We start from the raw sequence: 21,314 nt of genomic DNA on the forward strand, positions 1-21,314 counted from the left end.
TGCTCTTGTATCATCCTAAATGGCGTGTGTGTTGTTATGCTGTAAAAAGTAATGGGCCTGGTAAAAAGGACCTGAATAATTGGTTCTGGTCTTGCACTGCACTAAGGAGCAGCATGGGAATGGTTAATAGAAATTAGAGTATATAATGACTAAACGAATAGAAGCAAATGAAATTAAGGGATTCATCTACTAAGATCATGTCTACAGCACATAGTTCTACTTGCATAGCTATCTCTGACAGTATTATGAAGAGGAGTGATCCTGATTGACATAGCAGAGTCAGCAAAAGCCTCTAGTGTAGATAGTTATATTGGCACAACGATGCGTTTGCCAGTATAGCTTGCTTTGCTCAGGCTGGCTCCATTTTGCCTGTATAAGATAAGCTGCAAATAGGAGTGTTATGCTGCTAAAGTACCTATGCTGACAAAGTGCTCCTAGTATAGACATGGCCTAAAGCCTTGTCAACATTACTGAATTTTACAAAAATATTCCCCCTGGTTCCACTATTACTTTAACTGAACTAGTGTTAGCACCAGTTGGGGCTGCCAACTCTGACTGAAGTTATTCCAGGAAATTTTTCCCCCTAGCATGACGTAATGTCATTTTCTGAAAATATCCTATTAAAATCTCCCGGATTGCTTTCAATCGTCACCGGGAGATCGATGCTGATTCTGGGAGACTACAGGCCAATCCTGGAGGCTTGGCAACCCTAGCACCAGTGGAGGCCTAGGCTCCCAGAGCCCAGGATTGCTTTTACCACCATGTCAACTAAACATGACAGTGGGAAGACGCCAGAAGCCAGTTCATCTGAACTAGTGGTAATATGGTGGGAATCTTTGTAAAATTCCCTACTACAGACACATTCTAAAGCTTACTCTGCTCTTTCAAAGGAGCTCCTACATTCTTTTATTTTGCTGCTACTGACTTAAATGGGAGCAGGATTGGATCCAATGTGCTCCTTGTAAATCAAGGCTTTGAACTGAGAATGATGACTTCTTGGCCTTCTGATTAAGATCAAGTGCAGCATCTATTATTATCTTTATGCATCTCTGTCTGGGGATTATGTATTAGATGGATTTTTGGAACTAGAAGATGGTCTAGCAGCTTGCTTCTTCCTTTCCACAAAGTGTCTCCAGGAACTCCTTGGAGGAAGAAGGAGAGAGAAAGAACTGCGGATGTTCAGTATGCTTGTTATAATACAGCAACTGGTTTAATGCAGGGATTCCCAAACTACAGTCCCGGGCAGTCCGTTGGTAGATGCAACTGCATTCTCCAGTCAAGCTCTTAGTAAATCTTTAACTCCATGTGACTCGTGTTGTAATCTTGTTCAGTGTTATACAAAACCGTGTTTTCCCTATTTGAATACCACAGTTTGCTCTCAACATTTTTTTAAAGTGTAATTTTACTAAAACTGGTTTCAAAGAGATCTTGAAGCACTTCGTTGAGTGCATATTGCTAGTGATTTATATCATCACAATTGTTTACATTAAAATGAAAAGGAAATATGTACATTGTTTATTTAGTGTTATAGTTTATATGTATGTAATCATTAAAATGAATAATTTTCCTCAAGAAGTGTTAATAGTGGGCCGCGATGCCTATTGCAGCTGCATAGGTGGACCTCAGGGCAAAAAGTTTTGTAACCCCCAGTTTAATGAATATGGAGCGATGAAGGAAGGCACTGCCTTGTATTATATCTTTATATTTTTCATTAACTGTCATCCTTATAATAAGAGAACTGATTTCCTAACCGTTTTTAACAGTGTCTACACGTAGTATCCCTCCTTTCAGCTTCCCGAGACTCATTAAATGAAAGTCATGATTTGTGAGGCATAAGCATGGACACACTATAATCTAAATGAAACAAGAACGAACAGAATTGTGGTGAGGTCCCTCCCCAACCAACGGAATATACACACACATATGCTTTCATTAAAGTGTACTCGCTGTTTGTTTCTTGGTGTGCAGAATGTAGTTCAAAATGAACATATCAGAATATGCTGAAAGTTGCCTGGTTTGTTAGAGAAAAAAATGGAATTCAGGACATCTGAGTATTATTTCTATCTCTGATGTTGAATTTGGGTAAATTGCTTGGCACCTGTGTGCAGCGTTGCCACCTGCTAGGTCCTTACACATCTGTCATTCCAAGCAGCCAAGAGCCCCGCTGGCTTCAACATTCTGTCCCTGCTACCCAGGTTCTAAAGCACAGGTAACATGGTAACATGGGGAACATGGAAAAGAGATCTTACTGCAACACATTGATTCCCTCTGTGGACATGGGACTTAGTGTTCCTCACTCCCTTAAAATGGGATGACAATACTTAGATCACAGTGTGAAGACTAACTCACTATTTTGTAAAGCACTTTGAAGTTAAAGAGCATTATAAAAGAGGTAAGTATTAGGACTTGTCCACACTTGAAAATGAATTTGGATGAAGGTACCACCACTCTTACTCTGGAATAAGAATGTCCAAAAATAGTTATTCAGGGATATTCCAGAATAGCTATTCTGGAACAACTCCATGTAGAAAAGCCTTTATTATACCGCCTTCCGCTTCCAGAAATGATGTAAAATAATTTGTTTTGCTTGTTTAATTCATAGTGTAGTCATTTTTAGAGGTAAAAACCTCAGAGCAGAGAGAGAGTTGTGAATGACATACACGAACGTGACCCGATACCCTAACCTTGAGCGGCAAATTTCGACAGAAGAGCGGGCTGGCGAGGGCACTGTGTTTGTGCAGCGCCAAGCACACACTGTTAGCACATAAACCACCATCAGATGTAATACACTGAAAATAACTGTCACGCAGACAAACGTGGAGCAACAAATGTCGATGGCACAAAATGCTGCGCAAAAACCGAACCCCAAACCGGCGGGACTTTTAGAGCAAGCCCCCAAAGGCTGCCTGGCGTGGCATGTTACCTAAGGGCACGCGGGGCAAGACAGCGTTGCTGGCGACCCGCCACCCGTGAACGGTCCCCGAAATGCCCGGGGGAGCAGTCACGAGGCGGCGGAGCGGCGCCCTCCAGCGCACGGCGTCGCCCGGCTCGCAGCGGCGGGGCAGAGCCCAGCCACCTGGCTCGCCGCAAACTTCGCCGCTGGTGCCCGCGCGCGCCAGCGGAGCTCCCGGGAGCGTTCCATTCCGCCCTGCCGCGGGGCGGCCCGCCGCCCGGGCAGATGGGGGGGTGGGCTCGAGCGCCCCCCCTAGGGGCGCGCGGGGGCCGCCGCACCCGGCGGGTCACGTGCGTGTGACAGCCGCTCTCGCTGGCCGCGGCAGCCGCGCCGCAGTTCCCCCCGCAGCAGCCGTCTCGAGCGCTCGCCGGAGCCGGATCGCGCGGAGCCCGGGCGCGCTGTGCAGGAGTCACCCCGCGGGGTTGCACCGGGCGGGGGCCGGGCTAGACCGAGCCGCGGTGCCGAGGAGCTGCAAGCGGCAGGCGGCGGCCATGGCGGGGCTCCCCTGAAGGAAGCGGCGAGGGAGGAGGAGGAGGAGAGGAGAAATCTCTGCATTCCCTCCACCCCATCCCTGCGCGCGGACTCCTCGTCCGCCTCCCTCCTGCATGCACCGCTGAGACCGCGCGAGGACTCTGGCATCCACCGCAAGCCCCCCACGTTCCCCCCTTTTCTGTTGCAAACAAAGAGAAGAGAGAGAGAGAGGAGGGGAGAGAAAATCTCCTTGGCTCGAGTATGGCGGACCGCAGCCTTGAGAGCATGTCCCTGCCTCTGGAGGTGAGAGCCAGGCTGGCTGAGCTGGAGCTGGAATTATCGGAAGGTAAATGATTTGTGATCGTCCCTCTCATTTCCACCCCAGCCTCGCCCGCCGGGAGACCCGAGGGGACCCCGCTCCGGGGCTGTCTGCAGCTCCAGGGTGGTGGGAGCAGTAAGCTAGGAGGAGAACCGGGGGGCCGAGGGGGAGTGACACTTCGATGGGGGGGGGGGTTCCCTGGAAGGTTGATTGTCTCTGCTGCAGTGTGTAACCTCTCGTCCCCAGCTTTGTGTCCTCATCTCCTGTGTGTATTTTGCATGGTACAATTGTTTCCTGTGACTGTCAGTTTCTCCTGGTATGTTACACAGCCTAAGGAATGGGGGGGGGGAGAATCCCACAGAACATGGGGTTGATTTTTTTCCTCTTTCTCCTTGTGATTCTCCATGAGGAATTCGCTGCATTTTCAGTTTCTCTGGAAACTGGTTTATTGAATATTTTTTTCCGTGGTTGCTTTTGTTTTCTCCCTAATTCCTGATGGCGCCTGTTGTCTCTCTTTTTTCTGCCCCTTCCCCCCACTACCTTTTTCTGAGGCTGTGTAATTTTTTTTCTGACTGTAAATTCCTCCTCTTTCTCGCTGCCTCTCCTGCCACAGTGCTGGTGGAGATGGAAGAGGGGGCTTTGGCAGCAGGATTTGCTGCTCCAGTGTTGCATGTTTTATTACGGAAGATGGAAAAATCTTAAGGGCTGGGCTTGCAGGGATTCCTGTCCTGCCAAGAAAATGCAGTATTACAGAAACCTGCTATATACTTTGTAACAAAACCTATTTGAATATATCCAGGGACTTGCGTTGAAGTCCATGCAGTGGAGTCCACATTTAAATCAGTTGCAACAAAATAATAATGTTTAGGAAGGTTTATTTAAAAAAAAAGCCAGTTAATTATTTCTGTAGGAGAAACAAGGATTTTAGATTAAATAGAAAAGTCGTTTAACATTTTTAATTGCGAGCTTGGGATCATTCTCCGATTTGGTCTGTTTGGATGCTCCACGGATTCCCTGGTTGGAAAAGATGTCAGTGTAATTCTCATATTATTGTTCCTCTGATTTGGAGGATGAGCTGAAGAGACTAAACCCTCCACCCAGCGTGTGTCTCGCTTCACATTTTGATGTGTGTCAGATTGGGTTAAGTAAGGAGATGTGCCAAATGATTATTTTGTATGAGGATTACTTATTGGTTGGCTAGTAACGAGTTCATGTGCTCAAATGTCACACTAAATCTATAATTTGTATCTAATATATTCCTCTCTGGGGAAGAGAGTGAGAGTATTTCTGTATCGTAACGCTAGAGTTTGCTGTGTCCAGGAGTAAAATTCTGCTAACGGTTGGTTGGTCCCTCTCTCTTATCAAAGACAATTAACGTTCATCCGCCTCGGAAAGGCTGTTAGAATGACGCTTAACAGAAGGGGGAAAAATAACCCAGCATGTCCCAAATTAGTCGTTGGAATAGCTCAACATATCGAACTTCATTTTTTTGTAACGGTTTTAGAAGGGCTTGTTGCCAAGAAGTAAAATGTACTCATGCCAATTTCCACAGCAGGGAGGAGCTGATGTTGACATTGTATTTTCGTTTTAACGGCTTTCAGGGTGAAGAGCAGAATGAGCTTGTGGCTCTGTGCATTGCTCTCAGTCCTGTAGCTTTTTTCAGTACCCTGAAATCTTGAAATAAAGGAGATTAAAAAGGGAGATTGCCTTATTGTAGCCTACAGTGCATTGATTGGCCCTTATCTGTGCTAATAGGGACAGGAAAAGCTGACTGTTTATACTAGAGTATGCTGGATACCCAGCATTCTGGCTGCATGTAGAGATGTTGAGTTTATACAGAGTATGATCTATATATCAACAGTATAGTAATGAAAACAAATTTAATATATACTATATTTTCAGGATGCTGTAATCAATCTGAACATAGCTTCCCTCTGAATGATATATTTCTGTGATTAAGAACACAGAGTGTTGGTGTGCTGAGCATAATCCAGTAATATATTGAGGAAGTAGGATATGTTTAGCAATTAGACATTTGTACACACAGTCCAGCTTCATCCTTGGTGTAATTATTTACTTCATTGGAGTTCCAGCTGGACTGAATTTACCTACGAACAGTATCTCTTTCTTTGTGGCACTGAACCCAACTCCTAGTGGGCAGTATGGCCAATGACTTCAAAACATGGCACCCATATTTTTTAACTCTAAATACATGAATGGTTTAATGGGAGAGGGGTACAAGGGAGGAGGGAAGGGGAGACCAAGCACCATTGAAGTGATTTCACTTAAATGAGTGGTCTAAATGAAGTGAATCTAATGGTGATTGCAGGTGCTCAGCACCCCTGAAAATTATGCCACTCATTTGTTAACTTTAAGCACCCACATTGGAAATTTTGGCCTATGCCCATAATTTCCCAAGGTAGATATATCTCTACATACACTATGATCACTATTAGAAGGTGTAGTTGTAGGTAATTAATATGCTTATCATGATAGCACAGTACTTTAAATAGTTTTCAGAGCAATTTTGCATTGCTAGGCCCTGATCCCACAAACATTTGTGTGTACTTAACTTTCCTATTTTGAACAGTTCAGTTGAAATCAATGGGACTGCTCACAATAGTAAAGTTAAGCACATTATTCATTCGCTTGCAGGATCAGGGTCTTAGTGTGTGTTGCACTTATGTTGTGATAGTGTGTCTGTATATTAAGGCCCAGTTTCAGGAAACTCGGGAGAGCAAACAGATTCAGGACAGCACTTAAGCACTTGCAGAAAGTTATGCATGTTCTTAAGTCCTATGAAAGTTAATGGGACTTAAAGGTAAGCTTAACTTAAAGCATTTGCTTAAGGGCTTTCCTGAAAGAGGGCTTACGGAAGAAAACTGTTGTAGAGAGAAAAGGAGGACTTGTGGCACCTTAGAGACTAACAAATTTATTTGAGCATAAGCTTTCGTGAGCTACAGCTCACTTTGTTGACTGTGTGAAATGATTGATTGCATTGCTTATGCTTATGTATGTTTTAGTGTATCTATCCAGCAACTCGGTGTTGACACATCCGTGAGCTATGTCTCATAACTGTAAGTTGTACCAGTACATTCTAGGACTCCTGGTGCACCTGTCCCATAGTGCAAAACACACTTGTGAGCACCAGAGGCTTTTGGGCAACTTCCAGATGAAAGTTGCTGCATTTTGGCAAGGAGTGACTGATTGTTTGTGGTTTCTTATTCTAGAGCCAAACACTTCTCAGGTGTTGTAACCAGAACACTTCTCAGGTGTTGTAACCAGCTTGTACAAATGATGGGCTCAATCTTGCAAGTATTTATGAATGTGCTGAACTTCATACGTATTAGTGGTCTCATTGGGAGTGGGAGAGCAGTGCTGTGTCACAAACACACAAGACACTGTTTGGCTCTTACAACCTCAGTGTCTTTCACCTTGTTTTTTTTTTTTTTTTTTTTTTGAGTGGGGCAGCAGTATTTTTTCACTTACAAATAGATTCTGATCTACTTGCTCAAGCTGGGTAGTGCCTGACTTCGTGCAAAGTCTCATTGAATTCAGTGGTCAAGGTAACCACACGACCTGCCCGGTAACCACACGACCTGCCCCATAACCAGTTTGGATATGATGTGAAGTGTATAGGACAAGGTAAGGGAGGGTGCTATGATTTTTGTCCAAATCTTGAAGCTGACCTGCATTGCTCTGCAAGGAGGAGATGTACCTTCTGAAAGTGTTGAATTTGTAGGGGTTGTGCTATGATGGTTAGGGAAGGCTGTCCAAACTTCTGCAGCAATCCTTGCCTACATTTCCACTGGTGACAGGCTTAGCTCTGGTGAAGTCTGAAAATGATTATTTAAAAAAAACCAAACAGTTTTTAAAGGGTTTTAAAATGTAGTATGGATGTAAATTCAGTTAACCACTTTCAGATCATGTTACTTTTCTTAATATGATTTAAAAGTTGGTGTGGCCAGAGTCGCAAAAACCTTATAGTGTATGTCTGCAGTCTAAATCCATGTGAGAAGGTGAAATATGTATATGTGTACTGTAAATTCGTCACCTCAGCAGTAAAGTCCACTTTCATGTTAAGTGTTGAGGTGTAATTTTATGTTCAGTTTAAGGCATTAGTGTATACCTTACCATGATGTTTTCCCTTAATGTTGGAGCGGGGGAAAATGTTACAATGTGTCTCTGAAAATATAGAAATGCAAAACAATGGTTTGTGAAAGTGTTTTAGGTAAGTAGTGGGTCTTCCATCATCCAGTTCAATATTCTTTAAGATGTTTGTATGAGTGTGTGTGCATGTACACTGGGAGATTATGGACTTGCTCTGAAGCTCGGTAGTAGTTTCTACTGTCTGTACTGGTGGTTGCATAGCTGATGAACTGTAGCTCTTCTGGGCTGATGCAATCAGCATCTCACTTCATAGTGTAGTTCTTTAAGGCTGTTTGCAATTTTATGAGCCTTTAGTTTTCTAACCCTGTATAATTTTTTTACTGGATGGAATTAGATGAATCATCTTATTTTCTACTAACTGAAGATCTGATGTAATAGTAATAAAAGTGTTTTGTAAATGTCTGTGCATTATAAAATATCAAAATTAAAAGACCCATCCATTTCTTAAAAGTGCCTACCAATTAGAAAGAATTGCTCTAGAAATACTTCTCTTTTTCTTTGGATTAATTTAAGGGTATACAAGATTACATTGCCCTTTAAATTACTTTCTGATCCTAAATTAATTGGGAAAAGATGCTTTAAATTTCTTCCATTATTTTATCCAAGTGTCAGATAACCTTGTAGAAATACGTAAGGAACCACAGATGCCATATGGAAAATGTGAAAAACATCCTGTTCAGAAATTATTCTCACTATATGCTGTATATGTTAGTTTCTTTCCTCCTCCATTTTATGAATATGTGGCATAGTTTTTTGTTTATGAACCTTTACAAAAAGAATATTTTTCATAAAATGTCAGCAGATCTTTTTTATGAATATTTATTGATTCTCAGAGGGTCTGGATGCATGTTCAGCTAATTAATGTGGCCCTCAGTTTTAGTTATGTCCATTGGCCCCATTATGTGCATTAGTGTTTGGATTTATTGGGTTGTTGTTTGGCCCAGGTTGCAAATTAATTTGTTGGTTGTAGGGCTATGTGCTCCCCATACCCATCTCCTCTTTTTGTGTCTGTTACTATGCTGTGTTTCCTTCAGGATAGGAAAGCAAGGGCCTCATACACTACTAGACTAATACAGTCAGCAAAAATACAAGTGCTTTCAGAAGGGAGATGTAGTTGGCAGGGTCTACCATGGAAACTAAAAGCAGCAAACCTGTATGTCTGGATATACTCATTGGGTTGGCGCCAGGGAACCTTAGTTCCTATAGTTAGGTTTCAGAGTAACAGCCGTGTTAGTCTGTATTCGCAAAAAGAAAAGGAGTACTTGCGGCACCTTAGAGACTAACCAATTTGTTTGAGCATAAGCTTTCGTGAGCTACAGCTCACTTCATTGAATGCATACCATGGAAAATACAAACACCCATTTTTTCATGGTCATGTGTATAAAAACATCTTCTGTATTTTCCACGGTATGCATCCGATGAAGTGAGCTGTAGCTCACGAAAGCTTATGCTCAAATAAATTGGTTAGTCTCTAAGGTGCCACAAGTACTCCTTTTCTTTTTCCTATAGTTAGTACTTAAGAATATTAGCCAGCTGACCCTGTACCAGCATAGCAGGTTAAGACTGTGGAAACCTGAATAACTACCATACCTGTATGAATTTGGGGACACAGTAATTCTTTTGCTTTAATTCATTCTTCAACAGATGGTACTCTAGCAAATGGGTACAACCAACCTGTCCAGTGGGATCGAAAGAAACTTTAAGGTGAAGCTCTTGTCATCAGTTATGCTGGACAGTGTACTGGTTTGAGAGGAGAGCAAGAGAGCTGATAGTTTTATAAATGCAGCCAGAGTCGCTCATGAGTTAATGCTCTCATTTAAAGCAAGGGAATCAGAGCTTTAATATTTGTTACATTTGTAGTTATTTGGCGTTGCTCTGATATCTGAACTCAAGACCTTTAGTGGATGTTGATGCATCACAAGGATTTCCCTAATGGCACTGGTGTGCCTTGGCTACTCATTCATTTGAAACATATTTTAGTGTCTTGTAAAACATACAATGCATATTCTGAGGATTTCCCCAAAGCAGCTCTCCTGAAAGTATGCTGTGAATAGAAAAGGAGTACTTGTGGCACCTTAGAGACTAACCAATTTATTTGAGCATGAGCTTTCGTGAGCTACAGCTCACTTCATCAGATGCATGCCGTGGAAACTGCAGTAGACTTCATATATACACAGAGAATATGAAAAAATACCTCCTCCTACCCCATTGTCCAGCTGGTAATAGCTTATCTAAAGTGATCATCAGGTGGGCCATTTCCAGCACAAATCCAGGTTTTCTCACCCTCCACCCCCCACACACAAATTCACTCTCCTGCTGGTGATAGCCCATCCAAAGTGACAACTCTTTACACAATGTGCATGATAATAAAGTTGGGCCATTTCCTGCACAAATCCAGGTTCTGTCACCCCCTCACCCCCCTTCCCAAAAACCACACACACAAACTCACTATTTGAGGCTGCTATTGAGCAATGGTTTATGGTGAAGTGTTACACTTGATAGATCATTCAGATTATCAGTACTGGGTTACACAACGGAGACACCATTGCTTCTCTTCTCAAGGATGTGTGAAAATTGCCTCAGGGGCATCAGTTTTGTTGGTAAAGCAGCCAGCAAGCAGTTTATTTATAACAAGAATAAATGGAGTGAGGGCCTGGCCTTTCTGACACTACATGTTGCCTATCTCTGGTTCTACTGTACGGTCCAGCAGGTAAAAGCCTAATATTGCTTTCCCTTGCCAAACTATACCACTTCATGTATATTGTTATTCAATATGATACCTTTAGATAGCCTAGCCCACATCTAAAAATATTCTTCCATATTTTGGAGTACACTGTCACATTTAGATTCAAACAGGCTTTACCCTCGTAACTCCGTTAATCTGTGGTCCAGAGTAAAACTTCCCTTTAATTTTCTTCGGAAAAATGATTATTAAAAAAATCTCATTCTATATAAAACTCAGGTATAATGAGACTGGAGAGCAGCAGAAAGATAAATTTCAGAGTAACAGCCGTGTTAGTCTGTCTTTGCAAAAAGAAAAGGAGTACTTGTGGCACCTTAGAGACTAACCAATTTATTTGAGCATGACCTTTCGTGAGCTACAGCTCACTTCATCGGATGCATACCGTGGAAACTGCAGTAGACATTATATACACACAGAGACCATGAAACAATACCCCCTCCCACCCCACTGTCCTGCTGGTAATAGCTTATCTAAAGTGATCGGGACATCAATAGGTACCTTTAGGTTTTTATAGCTCAAAGTGTGTGGGAGGAGGAGGGAGGCAGGCCTGGTCTACGCATACAAATTAGATTGTTAGCTACATTGCTCAGGGCTATGAAGTTTCGCATCCTGAGCGCTGTAGTTAGGTTGACCGAACCCCAATGTAGAGCACAGCTGGGTTGATGGAAGAATTCTGCCACTGACCTGGCTACCACCTCTGGGAGAAGTGGATTATCTACATCAATGGAAAAAGCCCTTCTGTAGATGTAGGAAGTGTCCGCACTACAGCGGCACATTTGTAGTGTAGACATAGCCAGAAAATCCTAAATGTAATGTATCGCTTCTGTACTTAAAATTCACTGACTTAATTTTAAGTTTTATAAGAGGATATTTATATAAAGCATCAAGCAGGACTTTTTAAATAACTGCATTAATTCTTCAACAACTGTCAGACAAGATGACTCACCGCTGTATAAGAATGCACCACAGTACATAGCAGATTTGACATAAACCCTTAATCCTTGTGAAATTTTGTATGTATATTCCCCACCTCCCCTGTGGGTGAGCTCTTGTCTATGCTGAAGTCCTGATGATCCCACTCTGCCCCCCCTTCCTAAGGACCAGTTTTGCTGTCCCCAGTCATCTAGCTGAGGATGGGATGTGGCCCACTGTCCAGAGCTCATTAACGGTGTTCTGTCATTGTCTAAAAAGGTCACTGTTGTAACGTTTCCTTTCTTTCTTCAACTCATGAGGCTGAGATTGGTGCATTTCCAGACCCCTGCTGTCCTGTGCAGTGTTTATTTCCGTCTCCTTCTTATGTTATTAAAGTAAGTATATGCTAAAAATCTAAGTCTTGGTTTCACATAATGCCACTTGACTTAGTGATGCAAATCAGAGAATTGCTCATTTTAGGGTTGTGTAACTCAGTCAAATGAGTTTTACAGTAATGTTAACTAGGGCTTCTAATTGCTTGATCAAGTTTTCAGTACCACTACTAAGTACATCCTTAAAAACTGTGAAATAGATTGGGGGCACATTATCCTCTGCTGCAATAAAGCACAGAGGGGCAACTCATCTTGAGGAATTCCCTGCAAATTGTTCCCGGAGGCAGGAAGTGCTTGGAAGGCCACAACATTAAGAGGATCTATGTTGCTTTTGAACTGGAGTCTCCTGAGACTTCTCAGTAGCAGCTGTGGAGGAGACCCAGAAGGAGTTAATGCAGTTCTAAGTACAAATGGGAGAATTATAGGCGGGGAGGTTTGCAGGGAATGGTGCTGAAGCATGGCCAGTTCCTGATTCCTAATCTTCTTTCTCTTCCCCTAAGCCTGGTGGAGTGCTAGCAGAGGGGGGATGGGAGGAATGTACCATGGAGATGGCACTCCTGCACTCCCTTTTGCAAGGGCAGTGGGAGAACTAGGCCATCTGAGAAGCAATACTTGAGTTGACTTGGTCAACACTTATATCACTTATATACGTATATACAATAATATAGTTACCATAATTTTCATACATGGTGTCCAAATCTGGATACACTGATCAGCACAAAGCATCCAGGTGTGGAACTGGGCACCCAAATTTACAGTTAAAGTTAAAAATTAGGCCCTATGTGTTAACTGCTCCCAGGGACCTCTTTTTAAAAAAAAAAATAAAATAAAATCATACCTTGGGTAGTTTGAGTAAAGCGAGCAAGAAAGCTGACAACCTGAGAGATTCTACTATGAAAAGAAAGCCATTGTGAAGAGTTGTATGTTACTAGTGCTAATAATCATGGGTGAGCTGAAAAGTGCAGAAAGCATTCCCAGGGATGATAGACTTACTACATGAGGTTTCATTTCTAGAAAGCAGTATCAAGTATGGTCTACTCTTGGGGCTTGCAGATATTTGAATGACTGAATAGGTAGGGCAGTAGCTAAGGAGGGAAAGAAGGAAAAATTAAAATATTGGTTGTTCTGAAACAATTGTAATATGAGGATCTCTGTCAGGTCCTGTTGCAGTATATAGATCTTGTGACTTGCTATCTGGAGTCAGACAACCTATTATACCTGATCTAAGTTAATGGTGACATCAGACATTCCTTTTTTTCAAACATATTTTGACTGTGTGTAAATCAAAACTAAAAATATTAACAGCTCCATCCAGTTTCTTATATTAAAAGGAAATTTTTTTGTTAAAAATGTGTCCCCTTTCTTTGGCTGAAAGAATTTGAATTCAGAAAGTTTTCAGCCAACTCCACTGGAAATGTCAAAGTATTGGTAATGGAACACTGTGTTTTTACTTCTAGATCACTGGCTCAAAGGCTGCCTAGACTGGCAGAGGTTGAAAGTTTTTGGTTGGCTTTATGACCCGTGTGAAGTAAATTGACAGTCTTGTTCTTAGTGCACAGATGTCCTCATCACAGAAAACAATTTTGTTGCTAGGATCTTTTTATTTAGCAATCCTTGCAGAAAGCCCGAGACTGAATGCACATAGCAGCTGAACTATCCTTTTATTGCCAGAAGTGGCCCTTTTAAGTTAAAGGTGCAGTACATTGGCAGGATGATGTGAGGAAGTTTTCACATCTCTTGTCTATTTTGTACCTCTTTAGTGACCAAATGGAGGAAACTGGTCTTGAGGAATATAAATCTGTTAGCACAAATTCACTTAATGTTTTTGGAAAGATTAAAAAAATCATATGATCGTCACAGCTTTTTCATAACTCGGTCTACTTTCTAACTACATTTTCATAAGTAATTTTTCAGTTTGTAGTTTTAGACCTTGAAATTACAGGAAATAATTAATAGTTTAACACCCTTTTTCTAGCCGTGAGTTTGTGAAACACGTTGATTCACAATTCAGATTTCACTTAAAAATATTGTGCATGGATCAACAATTTTCATGGCTGTTGCTCATTATTTTCTTGATACGCTGATGTTTCATTCTCCCACTACTGTCTTCAAGCTAGACTGCCGCACTGTCGTCATTGCAAGCAAATCCGAGGAAAATTGGGATCTTATACGCTCTCTTTTCCCCTTGCTGAGTGGAATGTGATTCAGATAAATAGCTAATATTTTGATGAAGAGTCTGCACAAATAAAACCAGACTGCTGCACTGTGGTGACATGTAAGCAGTTCCATTTTGCTAAGGAATCTTAAAATGAAAATTGCAATTCAAATGCTGTTATAGCTGTCTTTTAACAGATGCCTGAGGATGAACAAATAGCACTTATCTAGTGAAATGGCAAAATGCAGAGACTTATCTATCTATCTTGCTACCATTAACATCAATGGCAAAACTACCATTGACTTCTAAGGGGCAGGAGTAGCTCCTTATTCTGTACAACATGATTAAATAGACTGAAGATGTAAACCAACCATTGCAAAATGCACACAACTTTTTTTGAGTGTAAAAATCTAGGGGTTAGCTTTATTTCCTTGGAGGCAGAAAAATATATTACATTGCTGGGCTGTTGGAGTGAACCTTAGTGCTAAGTGATAAAATAACAGATTGGCAACATTTTTAATTGGCTCAGTGTTATAATAGAGTAGGTTGGTTTGTTGTGAGGAGCAGCAACAAAAGTGGTTAGCAGGAATTTTATTGTGGTATAAAATTGTATTGGAACTTACGTTTCTACTGATGATATGTTTGACACTCTCTAGTCATATGAAGTTCTCTCTGTGTGTCAGTTACAAGCTTCAAAAGTTGGCTGTGTGTGTAATATCTATCTAATATCTATCTAATATCTAATATCTGCACCATGAAATTCTCTCTGGTTTTGCATAAAAGTGGTGCAGTAGTTTGAGAGTAAGACCCTTACTATGGTTGTCAGAAGTCCTAGGTTCAAATATTGTATGTCTGGTTTAATTGGATGCTGGACTGTATTTTGGAAGATTTCAGAGTACAGCCGTGTTAGTCTGTATTCGCAAAAAGAAAAGGAGTACTTGTGGCACCTTAGAGACTAACCAATTTATTTGAGCATAAGCGTTCATGAGCTACAGCTCCCTTCATCGGATGCATACTGTGGAAAATACAGAAGATGTTTGTTTTTATACACACAAATCATGAAAAAATGGGTGTTTATCACTACAAAAGGTTTTCTCTCCCCCCACCCCACTCTCCTTCTGGTAATAGCTTATGTAAAGTGATCACTCTCCTTACGATGTATATGATAATCAAGGTGGGCCATTTCCAGCACAAATCCAGGTTTTCTCCCTCCCCCCCAACCAAACCCACTCTCCTGTTGGTAATAGCTTCTCTAAAGTGATCACTCTCCTTACAATGTGTATGATAATCAAGAAAAGAAATTTGGGGTCACAGTGGATAACTAGCTTAACACAGACTACCTGTGTTATGTGCCCAAGAGATCAAATGCAATCTTTGGATGTATAATCAAGGGAATACTGAGAAGAAATAGGGAGGTGTTATGATCACTTTATACAACCTTAGTGAGAATGTTACTGGTTCTGTGTCCGATTCTGATGTCCACACTTTAAAAAGGATTTTGGCAAACTGAAAAGAGCTACAAGAATAAACAAAGGCCTGGAAAACCTGCCTTGCAGGTTATGTCGATGCTGAAATAAAAGATGAAGGTGCCAAAGTTCCAAAACTGCTCCACAGCCGTTTTACAGCCCCACAGCCTATGCCCCAGGACCTGGGCCAGCTGTGAGGGTTTAATGGCTGTATAGACATACCCACAATGAGAAACCAAAGAAGCTCAATCTATTTAGCTTAACAAAGGAAAGGTTAAGAGGTGACTTTATGTACTAAGAGTACCTACATGGGGGAAAGATTTCTGATCAGAGAGGGCTCATTAATCTAGGAGACAAAGGCATAACAAGAGCTAGTAGCTGGAAGCTGAAGCTAGACATACTCAGATTAGAAAGAAAAGGAGGACTTGTGGCACCTTAGAGACTAACCAATTTATTTGAGCATAAGCTTTCGTGAGCTACAGCTCACTTCATCGGATGCAGATTAGAAATAAATCAGACATTTTTAATAGCGTAATTAACCATTGAAGCAACATACCTTGGGACGTGATGGATTCTCCATCACTTGAAATCTGTAAATCGAGACTGGATGTCTTTTTCTAAAAGATACACTGTAGCTCAACCAGAAGTAATGGGCTTGATGTGGGAATCGCTTGGTGAAATTCTATGGCCTGTTTTATCCAGAAGGTCAGATCACATGGTCATAATGGGTTCTTCTGGCCTTAAAATCTATGAATATATGAATAAAAGTCCCAGCACAAAAGTAACTTGAGATGTCTCCCTTCCCCTCCCATCTTGTGCAGTGGTGGAGTCTTTTATTAAAATTTGAAAAGACACGCACACCTTCATACATTTTTTTAAATTATCAAAGTATCTTTTTAAAAGCAACCTGCTGCCCCTCAAATTTGCAGGTTTGGGGTTAGTTAGGTGACTTTACATTTTTTTTATCGTGTTATGAGTGGTGTAGTTCATATTCATGTCCTCTTGGTAATTTTAAAAACTGGTATTACAGCTGAGTGCTTAAGGTTTTACTGGTTCTTGAGCGTGTACAAATGATCAGTTAATGTCTATATGCAATAACTTTTTTTTAAAAAAAATCTGTATCCGCACCATAAATATCTGTAATTGCTCTACAGGTGGACAGGATATTAAATTCAGTTGGGTCAATAATATGGATTTCAAAAACACCCTTAGTGTACTTACCCTATAGATTGTAATGACTAGTTCAAAAAAAAAAAAAAGAACTAGATAAGTTCATGGAGGATAGGTCCATCAATGGCTATTAGCCAGGATGGGCAGGGATGGTGTCCCTAGCCTCTGTTTGCCAGAAGCTGGGAATGGGCGACCAGGAATGGATCACTTGATTACCTGTTCTGTTCATTCCCTCTGGCGCACCTGGCATTGGCCAGTGTTGGAAGACAGGATACTGGGCTAGATGGACCTTTGGTCTGACCCAGTATGACCATTCTTGTGTTCTTATGACTACTATGTAGCCTTTAAGTATCAGGTCAATAATATGGATTTTAAAAGCTCCCTATGTGTGGGTCAATAACCCACTTTTTAAATGGGGAATTATTCTTTTAAATAACCTGGTGAAAGAACTCAATTCTGAGATTGAAAATCTATCCTTCATGTGCTCCATTTGTGCCTTGATATAGCTGGGAGGTAAGGTCAGAGTGTGTGTTATAGTGTGCTGAAATATCTTGGCACAAGAGGGCAAGTACACACTTTGGTGTGCTTGCTTTGGTCCCATTTAAATCACAATGTTTGTTTTTTCTGGTTAACTGAATATATGTATTGATTTTGCCTTTTTTCCCTTCCCCTGGGTGTTTTGAGTTTTGTTTTTAACTGTGTCAGCGTAAGTGGCTACAATGCATCCTGTGTTTCTACATTCTCAATATACTAATTTGGAAGTGGTGAGTAGCTCTTTCCTACTTCATGCTGAAAGCAGCAGCATAACCAGTTCTCATCAAAAGACTTTTGGCACTGCTCAGAACTGCTTTTCCTTGCTCTGATGTCTTTTTCCTTTTGCCTCACTAGACAGTCTCAACAGCTCTTATTTGTTCCTCTGCTTTCTGACAACGAGTGAAGAGTAGGAAAGATACTGGTAGCATATTTCTAACCCTTCAGCTGCCATCATGGGTTCCGTGAGTGCTATGTATTTGCTCTGATGCAGCTGCTGACCTTGAGTAAGAGACAACTTGTCTCATGGGCCTACCCCACACATGGGCCTCCCAGGTGACCTGAGACAACCAGTTGGGGAGGAGAGAGTACAAGTGCAGAACAGTCCATTCCTTCTAAGCAGCATAGAAGTCCATACACACAGACAGAAAACACAATCTTTCACTAACAGTCAGAGACGTAAGAAATGTCAACTTGCCTAATATGGAGTCTCCCTTTTGTAGTTTTAGCTAGCTGTGCTTGTCAGTCATGCCTACTAGGAGGGCCATGGTTATGCTTTGGTGGGTTTGCTACACCCCTCCAACTTTGGTTAGACATGCAGTAGTACTGGGCTCCAGTCCACAGGGGATGAAGTGAGCTTGAGCAAGTTGGTTGGACTCTGGTGAGTAAAAGGGACGGGGAGCGGGGAGGGAGAAAGAAATCTCTTAACCAAAAAGAGAGCAGAACACTGTCAAAGGAAAACTTCCCCAGATTCGAGGTGCCGGATCCTAAAGAGGTAGCTAGAAATTGTAGAGCAAAGAAACATCCTCTGTTCACTAACTTGCTCTCTAACAGCTTTCTCCTGAAAGTATACCCCACAGTGCTCAGTTTGTTCCTCCTTTTATAACAGAAGCTAGCAGAGAAGTGGCCTTTTTTCTGTCCAGTGCCAGTCTCATCATCTGCCTCACTGTAAGGTAGATACTGTCCCCTTCATGTCTGATATGAAATGTAGTTTCTGGAAAGGATAGGGAATATTCAGTATGGTCTGCTTTTTAGAGGAGGAGTATGGGGAGCAGAACTTATGAATTCTGTTCCTAGCTCTGTAACTGAATAGCCTTGACTTTAAGTCTCAGTTGCCCAAATGGGTATAATGATACCTACCTCACAGGGCAGCTGTGAACATTAATATTTGAAATACTGGTTTGGGATCCTTGGCTGATATGTGTTGTATAAATAGCTGCTTTTAAACTCCCATCACCAGAAATGCTCATAGTTCTTCTTGGGAGCACAATACGTTATTGCAGAGTTCTGATGAGCTATAGGAATCAAATGCAAAAGTTTCCAAACGCTTGCATAGCCCTTAGTTCACCTTGGCAAGAATTTCAGTACTGCCCTCCCCTCTGCTTCCCTCCCCCAAAGGAATAATTTGAAGCATGAAGTCCAGTGATTAGAAAACAAAGGATGAAATAAGAAGCTTCTCAGTGGCTTAAGTACATGTCTGGAGGGAAGCCATAAAATGGTGAGGTTTACTAGTGTTTTGCAAAGAGGTGTTCTTTCCCCTGGCTATTCCTCTGCTCCCAGGATGAGATTCTGGTTGCACAGAAATAAATGGCAAAACTCCCATTGACTTCAGTAATGCCCAGGATTTTAATCCTAGTGTTTGATGCACTTCCTCTTAAAACAAAGACAAAGTATGACGAGAAACATTAATACAGGAACTAGTCTCCTCTTTTTCCGATAAAAGAAAAGGAGTACTTGTGGCACCTTAGAGACTAACCAATTTATTTGAGCATGAGCTTTCGTGAGCTACAGCTCACTTCATCGGATGTAGCTCACGAAAGCTCATGCTCAAATAAATTGGTTAGTCTCTAAGGTGCCACAAGTACTCCTTTTCTTTTTGCAAATACAGACTAACACGGCTGTTACTCTGAAACCTGTCTTTTTCCGATGTGTGTCAGTAATTTTTGATGCTAATGTAACATCTTACATTTTTCCAATCTCTGCTGAGGTGGAACAAGGGCTAAAATCTACTTGGAGTGGGGAAAATAATTAGAAAAAACACAATAGGGTTCAGATTCATGACTGACTTCCCAAGTGCAAACACAATGCAAATAATAAATCCTGTTTTGTAGGAATGGAATTGCTTTTGGAACCTTAAATGTAACAGGGAAACTCATAGGGAATGCTTAATAAAAATAATTTGATAGCTGTCTGCTCAAGATGAATAGGTTTCAGAGTAGCAGCCGTGTTAGTCTGTATCTGCAAAAAGAAAAGGAGTACTCCTTTTCTTTTTTTCAAGATGAATAGAGTTCAGAAAAGCCCTATGGCACTCCTGTCATTCTCTAAAAGGAAATACATGGACGGAGATTTGCCTGACTGCCTTTGAGGTCTGCCATTTGGCAAAGAGAAAGTAGCCTCTGTGGAAAACCTAGGCAGAGATGAACAAGTGGTTCTCTTGCTTTTATTGCTTCACCTAGTTGTTTTCAGTATGGTCTCTGATCAGTGGGGATCCATTCTAAAGGATTACTGGTTAATTATAGGATGACAGATCATTACTGTTTGTAATAACATGTACCTGGAGCAAGAGAGGCATCAAACACTGGGAGTTGTAGTAGTAAAACACTGGGGGATTCCTGTGTTGTCTGCCTTCCCATCAGTCCTCTTAATCAACAAACGGGGGGTGCAAGACAAAGGTGGAGATTATTCCGGTTTTTTTCCCTTTTGCCATACTGTAGCTGTCATTGTGGTCTTCTTTTTTCATGCACAGAGTGCTTGGAAAGGTGCCAGACTGATACCTTGGAGGCTGAAGCTTTCAAAGCTCATGCTTCTGAGCAACCAACTACATGAAATCGGAGTATTATATAAACCTGCTGAAGTGCAGATGTTCTGATAATCGTACTTGCTGCCTGTCTTTTGTTATTCTTGCCACTTATCTTCAGGCTAAAGATGTATCATGCATATTAAGGGCCAAATTCTGGTATATTTACTCATATTAAATAGTACCTTACCTCTATACTTGATGTCAATGCACTGTGGAGTACCCCCCCGCCAGCTTTGAAAGTATCTTGTCTCCTCATTGGTCATTTTGGTCAGGTGCCAGCGAGGTTATCGTAGCTTCTTAACCCTTTACAGGTGAAAGGGTTTTTCCTCTGGCCAGGAGGGATTTTAAAGGTGTTTACCCTTCCCTTTATATTTATGACAAATATGTGTACAGGATGCAGAATCTGGCCCTTGGAAAATAAAGAGCTTAATGTACTTTATTTAAAAATATAGCTTTTTGGATCAGGGTTCCATCCAGCATATTTTTTTTTATTGATCTGAAGACCACCCCAAAAATGTCATTTGTAGCATATAATTAAAAAAAGGAACATCTTGCAAAGGGCGGTTAATGCTTTCTACATGATGAAAGCTATTTGAATTGTTCAAGCATAAAGCACGGATTATAAACCATATCTTCAGATCATCTTCGCATATTTATGAATGCACCTGTTATATAAGCAGTGAAAAATGCTCAAATTCATCCTGTCGTAGGCCACAGTTATCAGAGTGAAGAAAAACTAGATCATTTGTCAGTTGAAGTATTCTGAATCCAAAGCTGTGCCTTATCTGCCTAATAACCTAATGCTAGAGAAAGATACCATTTGCTTTTAGTAGGACTATATTCATGTGATTGTCTGTGGCTGAATTGCTGCACTGAGTTCTGTGTAAAGATTTCCCCCTCATTTTGCATAATATTGGAGTAATATAAACCAGCTCCAGAATATTGAGTTGTTTCTTATATTTGTAAAAAAATCTAAGGACCAGATATTCATCTGGCATAAACATCATCGTTCC

General features: G+C 41.4%; 1 protein-coding gene and 1 pseudogene across 12 annotated transcripts in view; both read left to right on the top strand.

Moving 5' to 3' along the window:
- Positions 1 to 988: 988 nt before the first annotated feature.
- Positions 989 to 1,145, top strand: LOC140908047 (U2 spliceosomal RNA; annotated as a pseudogene).
- A 2,098-nt stretch (positions 1,146 to 3,243) lies between these two features.
- DIP2C (disco interacting protein 2 homolog C) overlaps positions 3,244 to 21,314 on the top strand; it is a 485,644-nt gene continuing 467,573 nt past the window's right edge. For 11 of the 12 annotated variants that reach the window (XM_073334492.1, XM_073334497.1, XM_073334493.1 and 8 more), the window contains exon 1: positions 3,244 to 3,770. In XM_073334492.1, coding sequence (XP_073190593.1) covers positions 3,686 to 3,770 — 85 coding nt within the window. In that variant the 5' untranslated portion in view covers positions 3,244 to 3,685. Of the gene's footprint in view, positions 3,771 to 4,041; positions 4,060 to 21,314 lie in introns of those variants that run through there. The other variant, XM_073334504.1, reaches the window with a different exon arrangement.

The sequence above is a fragment of the Lepidochelys kempii genome, chromosome 2 (genome assembly GCF_965140265.1).
Source record: "Lepidochelys kempii isolate rLepKem1 chromosome 2, rLepKem1.hap2, whole genome shotgun sequence".
Taxonomy (NCBI): Eukaryota; Metazoa; Chordata; order Testudines; family Cheloniidae; genus Lepidochelys; species Lepidochelys kempii.